The sequence below is a fragment of the Mirounga leonina genome, unplaced genomic scaffold, assembly GCF_011800145.1.
Source record: "Mirounga leonina isolate KUSES-001 unplaced genomic scaffold, KU_Mleo_1.0 Mir_129, whole genome shotgun sequence".
NCBI lineage: Eukaryota > Metazoa > Chordata > Mammalia > Carnivora > Phocidae > Mirounga > Mirounga leonina.
Window position 1 is genome coordinate 23,964,083 of NW_023270323.1, and position 13,635 is coordinate 23,977,717.

The 13,635-nt window shown below is 42.0% G+C and overlaps 1 protein-coding gene across 2 annotated transcripts in view; it reads left to right on the forward strand.

The window, feature by feature from the left end:
- The window catches only part of ADAMTS3 (ADAM metallopeptidase with thrombospondin type 1 motif 3), a 251,245-nt gene that overhangs the window by 228,733 nt on the left and 8,877 nt on the right, over positions 1-13,635 (forward strand). For both annotated transcript variants that reach the window (XM_035004838.1, XM_035004839.1), the window contains 3 exons: positions 4,838-5,003; positions 7,973-8,105; positions 11,866-12,073. In XM_035004838.1, the coding sequence (XP_034860729.1) occupies positions 4,838-5,003; positions 7,973-8,105; positions 11,866-12,073 (507 nt within the window). The remainder of the gene's footprint in view (positions 1-4,837; positions 5,004-7,972; positions 8,106-11,865; positions 12,074-13,635) is intronic.

Genomic DNA, 13,635 nt, shown 5'->3' on the forward strand with positions numbered 1-13,635 from the left:
CCTTGAACATTGACTAGTCAGTTGCTTGTTTTTTATCTGCCCCTCTCTACTCTTTGTGCAACTTTGTCATATATTTTATTATATGTACATTATAAACCCAATAACATAGTATTATGATTCCTGACTTCTAGTAATCCATTATCTGTTAGAGACAAAAGATGAGATAGATTTTTATATTTACCCACATATTTGCCATTTCTGATGCTCTTCCTTCTTCCCTGTAAATCTGACTTTCCATCTAGTATCATTTACCTTTGATTAGAGAACATCCTTTAGCATTTCGTGCGGTGTGGGTGTGCATGCTAGCAAAGAATTCTCTCAACTTCCACTTATCTGAAAATATCTGTATTTCACCCTCATTCTTAGAAGGTATCTTCAGCAGGTTATCTTCAGCAGGTATAAACATTTTGGTAGCTAGTCCTGTGCGTGCGTGTGTTAGCACTTTAAAGATGTTCTTACGCTGTTAGAGGGGAGTTGAAGGAATGGGAGGGCCGATTAGGGAGGTAGATGTGACTACAAGGTGGCAGTAGCATGCACTGGCTTTATCGACCCCTTCACAGGTTTGCAGGTCAGCTACTGGAGAGAAGCAGAAGGGAACTCCCGGGACAGAAGGGATTGGAGAGGGGGTGTTTTTGGTGAGGGGATGTCAATCAGCAGCACAGTGGGGAGTCTCCTAAGAACAGCAACAGCTTGGGATCCTGACAGCCACAGACTCCTCTATAGTTAGCAAATGGCCAGTGCAGTTTCTTCGGGGTTTGCTAAGCAAGCAGGTTCTAACTGGCTAAAAATACGCCTGTTTGGGCTGCACTGAAAAGAATTGGGTATGTAAAACTTTGAGTTTGGTGCTAGCAGGCTTCTGAGCTAAAGGCTCTCAGCCTGTTGTGAAGAAACAAACGAAGTAGGGGCCAACATACAGGAGCTCTCTTTTGACTCATAACGTTCATCTTCTACAACCCATCATTTATGATGAGAAGTCAGCCCCGTTCATATTGCTGCTCTGCATGTGAGGTTTCCATTTTCCCTGACTGCTTTTTAAAGATTTTCTCTTCATCTTTTTGTTTTGTTTCATTGTTTGTTAAGCCGTTTGACTGTGATATGCTTAGTTTGTGAGGTTCTTTGTATCTGGCTTGGGGTTCACCAAGCATCTTGGTGATCTAAGTTGATGGGTTTTTGTTGTTGTTGTTGTTATTTTTTTACCAAATTTGTGTTGATTTTCCATTGTGTGCCAAGTGCGTTTTTCCCCCATCTCTCACTCCTAGGACTCGTTTACACGTATGCTAACCCAGTTGAAATTGTTCCATACGCCTCCTGGGCTTTGTCCATCCTTCTGTAATCACTTTTTCTCTGCTCTTCAGATTGGATAATTGCTATTGAGCCGTGTTCAAGTTCACTGACTGTGTCTTATGTGGTCTCCAATCTGTTGTTGAGCCCATCCGGTAAATTTTTCATGTCAGATGGTGTTCTTTTCTTTTCTAGAATTTCCATTTGGTCCTTTTTTTTTTTTTTTAAATAAAAAAATATCATTTCCATTCCTATGCTGAGATTTCCATATATTTCACTCATTATGTCTAACGTTTCCTTTAAGTCCTGTGTCTTCATGTTGTCTGTTTCTATGGGCTGCTTTTTTTTTTTTTCTGGATTATGAGTCACATTTTCCTGCTTCTTACAATTTTTTAAATGTATACTGGAATTATAGTTAAGTGTATACCAATTATATAGTTGGTAAGTTGTAGGGCATTTGGTTGCCTTCTTTTCAGGCTGTGGGGTTTTGTTCTGGCTGTCATTTCCTCCTGATCTGTGAAGCCTGATTTTTTCTTTGTTAGGGCTGATCTGTTTCAAGTTTGTCCTTATTCTTATAGCATGGCCTTTTTGATGCTTTAGCTGAATACCTGAAGTGTTAGCGAGGCCTCTTCATCTGGCTAGATAAGAACTCTTATCTCCCTAGCGCCACCTGACCTTGGGTGTCTCTGTCCCACTCCCAGCCCCACGGCAGCTCCTCGCCGGTAGACATCATGGTGTCTTGGCCTGGGCATGCACAGACCAGCCTTCCCTCTCGGATGCATGCAGCTTCTGGGTCATCCCTCTGTGCAGCTCCTTCTTCTTTAGGGCCCTGCCTACAAGTTCCAAACCCCACTCTCCATCTCCTCAGCTCCTTGAGACTGCTGTCTTGGCTTAGGCTCATGCCCCCTGTGCAGACAGAAGCCAGGACCTGGCCTATTTCTCTTTCTCACAGCATCACTGTTCTTTGCTGTATTATTCATTGCCCTCCCCCCCAAAAAAGTTCCCTCATCTGTTCTGTCCAGTTTTATTGCTTTTAATATCAGCAAGGCAACTCTATTACTCCCTCATGGATGAAAGCAGAAGACATCTACCTGGTTTGAAAAATATTATTGGATTCTGTATGTAATTTATCAAATTCTCTATAAAAAATATTATCCTAATTTAAAACCAAATATCCCCACTCAATCCCAAGGATGTTTTTTCTTTCTTTGAAAATTATTTGGCAAAGTGTCTGTCCAAATCTTTTGCCCATTGTTTTGTTTTGTTTTGTTTTTTAAAGATTTTATTTATTTATTTGCGAGAGAGAGAATGAGAGACAGAGAGCATGAGAAGGAGGAGGGTCAGAGGGAGAAGCAGACTCCCTGCCGAGCAGGGAGCCCGATGCGGGACTCGATCCCGGGACTCCAGGATCATGACCTGAGCCGAAGGCAGTCGCTTAACCAACTGAGCCACCCAGGCGCCCTTGCCCATTGTTAAAATAGGTTTTTTTTTTTTAATTTTACTTTATTATGTTATGTTAGTCATAAAGTAGGTTGTTTTATCTTTTTTGTTGAGTTTTAAGAGTTCTTTATATATACTTGATATGTCCTTTATGAAATATATGGTTTGTCAAATATTTTCTTCTGTAGTTTCTTTTTGTTCTCTTAATAGTGTCTTTCACAGAGCAAAATATTTTAACTATCCTGAAGTCTAATTTATCAGTTTTTTTTCTTTTATGGATCAAGATTCTGGTGTGATGTGTGTATTTCTGCCTAATCCAGTGTTAGAGCATTTTCTTATTTTTTGCTAAAAGTTTTATAGTTTTATATTTTACATTTTGAGTTGATTTTTATATAAATTTTGTGTGATGTGTCAAGTTCTTATTTTTGCACGTGGATGTCTATATTACCTATTGCTGCATAACAAATCACCCTGAATGTCTTAGCTAAACACAAACCGGCATTTATTATCTCATAGCCTCTGTGGGTCAGGCCACTGGGAGCTGCTGAAATGGCTAGCTGTGGCTCAGGGCATCTCATGAGGTCACCGGTAACTGTGGCTGGTCTCCCCAAGGCTCCAGCGGGGACATCTGCTTCCCTGCTCAATCACAGGGCTGTTGGAAGGCCTCAGAAGATTGCCTCTAAGCTTTCCCATGTGGTAGCTGGTGGGCCTGCATTCTTCACTACATGGGCTTCTCCTTAGACTTCATAAGGGTCCTTATCACATGACAGCTGGCTTCCACTGGAATGAGTGATCCAAGTGACAGAGTGCAGCCAAGACAGAGACCATCTTTTTAAACCAAATCTTGGGAGTAACATCCCATCCATGCTGCCATTGTCTGTTTGCTGGAAGCAAGTCACTGAGTCCAGACCACACTGAAGGGGAGAGGAATTAAGCCCTACTCATTGAGAGGGAAAATATCAAAGGGTTTGTGGACACATTTTTAAAGCCACCACAATGACTTGTTCTGGTACCATTTGTTGAAAAAAAAAGGTCTTTTTTTCCATTAAGGTATCTTTTCATCTATGTCAAAAATTATTCATGTTTCTGTGCGTTTATTTCTATCATTCTGTTTCATAGGTTATATAACTTTATAGCAAAAATATACACTAATCAAAATTTTATTAAGTTTGAATGGCTGGAGCTCAGAAGGTCCATTTCACTCCCATAATTACACTGCAGTCTTTTCTGGTGGCCCAGGGGTCTGGCCTCAGAGCCCTGCCATTAACCGCCATGCTAGCCTACCTCAGGGCTTTGTCCACTGATAGCTGGGCGCCCGCAGGGAACAACGTGAGCTAGAGATACAAGGAGGAGATTTGTAGCTAGGACAGTGGGGTTGTGGACAAGCACTGCTGTATCACCATGACCTTTCTTTTCCTCTCTAAAGGGCTGGAGCCTCAGGCTGGGAGCCCAAGAGCATGGCAATAGCTGTCTGGGGCTGGAAGCTGTAGGCATCTGGCTAGAGTGTAAGGGTCAATGCTTGGTTTGTAATGTTGTTTTAAAAACAACTAAGGGAAAAACAGAGAAAAGAACCCAGATAACCAAATCCTTCATCCTAGTGGGTTCAATATTGCTCGATTTCTCAAACAAAAGCTATTTCTAAAAGTTTCATTTTAGAAGTGACTTTGGTTTTCTCTGGTTTAGTAGAATCCTGGACAATTTTCATTTTCTTTGAATTTCTCCATAATGTGTACATTTTCTGGAGGGAACATTATTATCTTTGTCATTATGACAAAACAGTTATTTTAAAGAATAATTTTCAAATGCAGTAGGGAGATATATAACTTAAGGAAATCCACAGTGAATCTCATTGAAAATGTATTATTTTTATTATATAAACTCTTATAACTCTATTTTTCATATTTTTTATGGTCAAAGTTTTATATGTTTACATTTTTTTTTCTTAAACAGAACATCCTTGTACTTTAGTTGATAGAAACAGAAACATTATATTTTTAGAAACTGCTTGAAAGCTTTCCAGCTTTAATAGGACAACTGTTCTGAAATAGTAATCATTTTTATTGAAAATGTAAAACCCCTTCAGGTGACTTACCTATCTATTTCACGTATCCATTAGATCATCCCTCAGGAGAACGATACTCACTCCAGCCTGACATATAAGTACATCATTCATGAAGATTCTGCACCTACAATCAGCAGCAACAATGTCATCCAAGAAGAATTAGATACTTTTGAGTGGGCTTTGAAGAGCTGGTCTCAGTGTTCCAAACCCTGTGGTGGAGGTAACAATTGAACCCATTTAGTATGTTCAGTGTAATTCATAGAAGGCCAGTTATGGCCTTTAAGGGAAAACCCTTAAAGATTGCCTCGAATTGAGGCCATAATCTGAGAAATACCAAACATAACAACCAAAACATAAGTACAAAGCATTTTTACTGAAATCTCTGAATCTACAAAGGATGGGAGTCTGTTCCTAACAACGGTAAACCTTCTTAAAATCCTCTTGCCCTTTTCCCTCATATTCATATGGTGGTACCTTTAATGACTTTACTTTTCCCAAACTCTCCCAAATGCAGTGTCCTGTGGTTCTGGCCTTTATTCTTCTTTTCCACTTTTGCTTTCCATATCTGTGCATTTCTTTTCTATCAGTGTTAGTAATAAAAGAGCTATTAGTTGTACCAGGTAGCAGGTACTGTTTTAAATGTTTTAAATGTTCTCTATATTAGTGCATGAATACTCAAAATGGCTCTGTGAGGTCAGCACTATGATTATCTCTGTTGTAGTGATTGGAAAACTGAAGGACAGGGAGGAGTAGTTTGCCCAGACCCTAAGATACAGACCCAGGTGGTCTGGCTTCTGGCTACACGCTCTTACTCCATTGTGCTGCCTCTCTGCCCTTTCTCCAGTAAATCCCATTAAGCCGTTTGCAGAGTTTTTCAGTTTCTCACTTCATCCATTCCTCTGCTTCTGAACAATAAACACTCCAGAACTGAGCTGGTCTAGAGGGAATTTCCTCAACAGGCAGGAAAAGGCAAAGGGCTGAGTCATGCTGAGTAACCGAGAACAAAAAAATTATTCAGAGTAGGGAATGCATGCATCAACCATTTATTTTATAATTCTAAATTCAAGGATGTATTATTTATTTATTTATTTGTTTGTTTATTTAAACATTTTATTTATTTGACCGAGAGAGAGAGAGAGAGAGAGCACAAGCAGGGGTGGGGCAGAGGGAGAGGGAGAAGCAGGCTCTCCACTGAGCAGGGAGCCTGATGCAGGACTCGATCCCAGGACCCTGGGATCATGACCTGAGTGGAAGGCAGATGCTTAACCGACTGAGCCACCCAGGTGCCCCAAGGATGTATTTTTAAAGAGGCCTTTTTTTTTTTTTTGAGGTGGACGGGACATAAAATGCTTTTAGTTATTTAATATGACACTTAATCCATTACAAAATGCATGTTTAATTTGAATCTTCTCTTTTGCTGCTCCCTCAGCATCTACTTGGTTACAAGGTTTGTCAGACACACCTTTTTAATATCTACCACATCTGTTCCTTCCTCACCAGGTTTCCTTCATGATTTTGGAAGGGAAGATTATTGCAAAAGTCTTTTAACTAGTCAGCTAATTTGATTTTCTTCTCTTCCTTTATTTCCAGGGTAATCTTGAATGAATGACTGAATGAATGACCGAATGAGTAGTTATAGTATTTGTCTGATTTAAATCTTGTAGCCTCCTAATGTGTTGTCCTGAAGACATAGAATCATTTATGTAGTATTCTTGTCAAAAGCGTTTTTGACCTGAATCTAATCACTAGGAGGCAATTAAATAAACCTCAATTGTGGGGCATTTTACAAAACAAATGGCCTGTACATCTCAAAAATATCCAAGATAAAAAGAGGCTCAGAAACTATACCTGCTTAATTCCATGACAGCTAAATGCACTGCATAATCCTTGATTGGGAAAACATTGCTATGAAGAACATGATAGGGGAAACTGGCAAATTTTGAATTTGGTCTGTATATTAGATAATAGTACTATATCTGGGGCGCCTGGGTGGCTCAGTCGGTTAAGCGACTGCCTTTGGTTCAGGTCATGATCCTGGAGTCCCGGGATCGAGTCCCGCATCGGGCTCCCTGCTCAGCAGGGGGTCTGCTTCTCCCTCTGACCTTCCCCCCTCTCATGCTCTCTCTCTCTATCTCATTCTCTCTCTCAAATAAATAAATAAAATCTTAAAAAAAAAAATAGTACTATATCTGTGTTAAATATTCTGGTTTTAAGAATTATGTAGGAAATGTACTTGTTACGGGCAGTATGCCGAAGTATTTACAAGTGAAGGATCAGGATGCCAGCAACTTACTCTCAAAGGGTTTGGCAAAATTTTATGTATATTATATATATTGCATATTATAATTAAGCTATTATATATGTAAAAATATATACGTATGCACCTCAAATATAGTGACACGTAATACAAGGTTAATTTAGCCGCAAGGCATAACAATGTTCATTGTGCTTTCCTTACAACATTTTTGTAGGTTTGGAATTTTTTTTTTTAATTTAATTAATTAATTAATTATTTACAGATGTCAGGGTTGGTGAGTGGGGAGACCTTCAAAAACTCCCTGTGACTGCCAAGATAAAAAGTCCAAACACTAGTCTGGCACTTGAGGCTTTTAGGATTAGATTCTTTCCTATCTCCTATCCCCTTCACACAGGAAACTTCAGCCATTCAAACAGACCTGCCATTTTTAACGTGTCCTTTCCTTCGCTTGGAGTATTCTTCTGCTTCCTTCCCTTTACCCAACACTGTTTGAACTTGAAGATGCTGATCAAGAAGTGCGGATCTTGTGAGCAGTTCCTGCCCCTCCTCTGGCTAAGTTGAGACCCTCCCCTCTGTGCTCCTTTGGCGCCTTCTACAGTAAATTATGTGCATAACCCTCTAAAAGCCTGTGTCCGTGGTATTGTCACAGTGGTTGTTCAGATCTGTCCCTTACACTAGACTGTATGTTCAGGGGTCTAGTTCATTAGCGCATGAACACAGCTATATTTAATCATTTGTACTTTATTAAATGTAGGCCCTGAAAAGTTAAGGATTTTGTTTATTTAATTGACTTCTGGACCTTCAGTGTCTACAGCAATGCCTGGCCTCCTGTGCGTCCTCAGTCAATATTTGTTGAATGAACGACTGAATGACCAAATATGTAGCAGGATGAATAAGTGAGTAAACCCAAAGAAATGTGTTTCCTTTCCTAGGTTTCCAGTACACTAAATACGGATGCCGTAGGAAAAGCGATAATAAGATGGTTCACCGCAGCTTCTGCGAGGTCAACAAGAAGCCAAAACCTATTAGAAGGATGTGCAATATTCAAGAGTGTACACATCCACTGTAAGCACTTATTTTAACTATCATTTCCTGAGCACAATGTGAGAGGGATTTCAATGTCTCTAGTTCTTTTTAGTTTTAATTTTATTTTTAGTCAAAGCTAATAAACGTACCTGGTTTAAAGAGTCAGATCATTTCACAGGACTTATATAGAGCTGTGTTTCCCTGCCCTTTACCATACTCCTGTTTCTCAAAAACAACCACGTTCCAGCTATGATGCTTCTTTTGATATTTGGTAACTCCTTGTTTCTAGCTCTCTTAAGTAAAATGTTTTAGCATCTACTTGGTTTTGGGGGGTGGGGGAGGTTTTGGATATTATGTATATTGTGTATATTGAATTTCCAAGTGGAAAGCGAAGGGTTGAGCATTCTTTTACAATCCATCCCCAAATACACACCCAGAGCCCAGACTTCTCTCTTCCCCAGTATTTCCAATATTGTTCTAACCTACCTTTTACTGATACTAATCTTCAGAGTTTATATTGTCTTAATGACTTCTGTCTGTCCCAACAGGTGAGTCATTTGCTGCTCTTTCTTTCCTCGTGAAACTTTCTTTCTTGAGAATTAATGAATATTTTGATTTTTATGCTTTGTTTTCTACTACTTTTCAGTAATTCATCCCCATACTGTCTTCCGTGAGTATCAATCTCCTATAAATACTAAACACTCAAGTATCCTGTTACGTGCAACTTCTGAGAGATCTCTCTTAGAGAATTTTGTGTGTTCCAGCTCTGCCCTGGACTTCTTTCTGTTCGTCCTGGGGTGTCTTTTTACCTCTTCCTAGATAATCCCATTGCCTCTCCTTTGCATCGGATCTCCTGATTCCTGCATTTCTTGTCTTCTTATCTTTTCTTGTATTCATTTGTTCTGGTAATCATGTCTTCCAGTAGCTTCATGAAAAATGTATATACAAAGTAAAAATTTTTATCTTAAAAATTCTCTTACACCTAAGAAAAGTAGCTAAGAGGTTAAAGTATAAGAGTATAGGAAGCCTTTCTTCTCTCACTCTTGATTGTTGGAATACACACACATAGAATTCCAAACCGTAATGTATTTTCCTTCAGAATTTTGAAACCATTGTTCCATTGTTTTCTAGATTCCCATGTTGCTGTTGCAAAGTCATTTACTCTTCTGGTTCTCAATGCTTTCTTTTTTTTTTTTTTTTTTAAAGGTTTTATTTATTTGATAGAGAGAAAGACAGCGAGAGAGGGAACACAAGCAGGGGAAGTGGGAGAAGGAGAAGCAGGCCTCCCATGGAGCAGGGAGCCCGATGCGGGGCTCGATCCCAGGACCCTGGGATCATGACCTGAGCCGAAGGCAGACGCTTAACGACTGAGCCACCCAGGCACCCCTCAATGCTTTCTATTTTTGTTTGTCATTCAAAGTTTATAGGATCTTCTTTTTGTTCCCGATGTCCCGAAATTTCACAGTGGTAGAACTGCCCGTCGTTGATGCTCTACTTTTCTCATCCATTGTGCTGTGTACTCAAAGACTTTTTAAAACACAAAACCAGTACATTTCATCTCCAGGACATTTTCCTGTGTTTTTACTTTGAAAAATTTCCCCTATTTTTTCAATATTCTTTTTCTAAGATATTTGTAGTTATGATTCTTAAACAGATCTGATTCTCTTTTCTTTTCTCATCTATTGTTTGTTGTTCTACTTGCTGAATTTTTCATTTTTACTATTGTGTTACTATCCAAGAGCACTTTAATATCCAAGCACTCTGTTTTATTCCTCACGTGTTCCTTTTTTAAGGCATTGGATGCTTATTTCACAGATGTAAATATTCTTTTATCTCTTTTATGATATTAAAGATTATCTTTTCCATGCATTATTTCTTTTGAGTTCTTTTCCTTGTTTCTTTTCTCCCCCTCCATGATTTGTGTTAGAGGCTTTTCTGTGTCAGCTGATTGTTGGCTCTTCACGCACATAAGAATACAGTATTAAAAGGCTGCTTGGAAGTTTGCTTTATGCTCAAGACTTGCTTGCTGGTGGGCTTCACTGTAGGACAAGCTGGCTGGACTCTTTCATTGAAGATCCTCAGTGTATACTTAGGGCTTTTCTAAGGAAATGATCCGATTCCAAAGAGCAGCATCAGTCGTCTGCCTAGAGAGCATAAGCCTGTTTGATAGCTGTTCTGGAAGTCATTGCACCATTCCAATTGTGGATTCTTACCTAGCCCCCTGTTTTCACTCTGGTCTCTTTCTCTATTGTCTCTTGACTATATCTGTTGTCCACAAGCTAAAGGTCTCGTTCATCTTCCACCAAGGATAAACGTCAGGATAACCTGCTGGGTTAGAGGAGGGGCAATCCACCGGTGGGGGTAAGGATCAGGAGGTGGACCTGTTTGCACGCAGACTTTTCCTCAGTCCCGTTTTCAGCCCTGCCTTCACCCAGTTTTGCAGTGCACACTTCCACCTGCGGCCACAATCCAGCATGTTCCTGGAGTTCTGCCGCTAAGTCAGTCTGCTTGCCAGCTTCTATGGCTGAGTTAAACTTCATTCCTCTTAGGTCTGCTGAGCTGGTAGCTGTATGTCCCACTGTTTATCTTTTGGTGCATTCTATCCAATTTTTTTTTTTTTACCTTTGTGGATTTATGCCATTTTTCTCCTTTGTTACCATTCTAGGAATTCCACGAGGGACTAAACTTAACGAGGAGTATCTATGACTATGAAGTATATACTTCTCATATAGTATCTGTCTTCAAATGAGAGTTGCTATTGAGGGCCTTACAGTTGCTTAGTTGCCACAAACATTCTGCTGCCAGTTTGACACTCATCAAAGCCATCCTAAGCTGGGGACAGCAAAGACTGCCAAGGTTTTAGCATGGTTATATTTTGATGCCCCATATATGTGAAAAGAAAAAAAAAAAAGCAGAGGGAAAGTAACTCTGGAAAGGATAAAGAGTATGCCTCATGTACATTCTGACAGATTGAGGAACCAGATGGAATCACTGGGGACGGCCCCTTGGGACCACACGTAGCCACACGTCATGGAGACCTGTCCCTAATAATGCAGCCACAGCCGATGTGGAGAGTGCTGGGGCCATTGACGTCGCCCCAGAATTGGGGAATGTCCCATGGGAAATCTTTTTTGAAAATATCTTTTTAGAAATCTTTCTATCAGGTGCATTCAATCCCTGGATGCACACTACCTTTACCTTTTTGTTGGGCCTCCTAAGGGCCGCCATGAAGAACTGAATTTTCCAAACAGGATAGGTACGTCAGGCAGCCTTCTCGGGGGCAACGGTAGAAATGAAACTGTCATCTCAGTTAGAATCTTAAATCGTGAGGAAACTCAGGATTTCATGGAAAAGCAGCAGCCGCCAAAGCAGTTCGTCTCAGCGAGTATCAGATGGATTGTCTTTCTAAATTTCCTTTCAGATGATTAATACCGTGAGGCAGTGTGGCTGAGAGCCCGCTGGTGTGTTTCTGAAAAACTGCCATGCTGCCCGGACCTAACCCGGCAACCTTCAGATGAGTTTCAGAAACCCTCTGTCGGTGGATCCTCCTTTAGAGAAAGAGGTTATTCCAGATCACAGGGAGGCAGAAAAATACCCAGGCTTTAAACACAGAAGTGTCGGGCCTATTGCTGTTAGAGAATGCTCAGACTCTGGACTTGGTGGATGCGTCCCTCTTTCTGCAACTGCTTCCTGAGCCGGAGCGTGCCCTCCCCGGGCTGCCCGTCACCCAGGGCGCAGGGCAGGAGGGTGCGCGCGGCAGCCGCTAACCGTGTTCCCCCTTCTCCCCCTCGCGCTGCAGCTGGGTGGCCGAGGAGTGGGAGCACTGCACCAGAACCTGCGGGAGTTCCGGCTACCAGCTCCGCACCGTGCGCTGCCTGCAGCCGCTCCACGACGGCACCAACCGTTCGGTGCACAGCAAGTACTGCTCTGCCGACAGGCCCGACAACCGGCGGCCCTGCAACCGCGTGCCCTGCCCCTCCCACTGGAAAACAGGGCCCTGGAACGAGGTGGGCGTGCGGCGCCCGTGCGCGCGCGCGGGTGTGCGAGAGGGTGTGTGCGCGCACGCGGAAGTGTGCGGAAGCGTGCGCGGCATATTTTAATTTGGCTCGCGTATCAGGGAGGCATTGTGTGAGTTGAGATGCGGCCACAGATTGTGTCATCAGCAAGCACCTGGAGGTGCCAGGAAACACGGTTTTAGAGCAGTGCTGGCATTGAGGATGAGTTGGTCGGGGCAAACCACCTTTGGGTGTGTTTTGAGGTAGCGGCGCGTCTAAAGGTGACTGGTCTGTTTCCTATCTTCGTTGACTTCACACCATTCCTACGGGATGAATTCCAAACGTCTGACCGTGAATGCAGGGCCCTGCCCCCTTTGGCACCATGGTAACTCTTCTCCTTCTCCTGCTCCTCTCCCTCCTCCAACCCCCACCCCCACTCCTCCTCCTTTTATTTCTTCAGGTATAACTGACGTAACAGTATATATCAGCTTCAGGTGTACAATGTAATGATTCAATATTGGTATATATTGCAAAATGTTCACCGCAGTAAGTCCCATGCTAACTCTTGTTGCTCTGTTGTTCTTTATTCCAACTCTGTGTTCCAGTTTGAGAACCTCCTTGCTATTCCAAAAAGACCATGCTCAATGGAGTCTCCCCACCTTTTAGCTGATGGCCCTCCCCGGACCTCCTGACTCACCATCTCCTCCTCCTCCTCCTCCTCCTCCACTAGGGCTCATCTCCAGGGTCCAAAATACCACCTTCCAGGGCTGCCTTTCCCACAGTCCTCCCTCTACATTCCAAAAACAAAGAGGCTTACCTCTAGTATGCCATTCAAGACAGAATACTGTAACTTCTGTCTTGGAGTCGGTGCTGCCACTGGTCCACACAATTCTTGAAGACTCTGTGTTGCTTCCCCACTACAAGCCAGGACCTGCCCAGTTGATGTTTGTTTGCTGACTCAGCATCGTGTGGCCTGAATTAATCCCACGCCTTTGGTATTTCTAAAGATTCAAAAGGAGAAAAGTTTATAGGAGGAAAGGACATCACAAAGCAGATAGAGAATGAAGGAGAAAGTGGAAAGCAGGCCCAGGAAGGAAGGAACAGGCGAGTGAAGGTCACCTGCATGGGACCAGAAAGATAACTCACATCTCCTTCTCCTCAGGGTCCTGGAACAAAGGTCCCTCCTCTCTAGCTCCTACCTGGAACAATGGCTTAGATGGTCCTGGACTTAATTTTAGAGCAGTTAGCCCCTTCATTAAAGAAATTAATTGATGGGAATAAAATAATCGTAGTTCCAAAGAGGTTGAATTAACCAAGGTAGCCTGCCAGTAAGTTCTACCATTAGTTAGGAAGGTGAAAGAATGGGAAGGTCAGTAACAGGATCTCTCCCTGAAGAGAGGGGCCACTACTGTTTTGGGAGAACTTTGCAAGTATTAACATTACAATAATGGCCTCTTGCCTGTCACGTGCTTACTGCCTGTGGGGCACAAATGCTTTACAGACATTGTCTCCTTTGCCTTCATTTAGTCCTGAGGCAAGTGTTAACCTTCCCGGCTTTCGGAGAAGCTGCAATG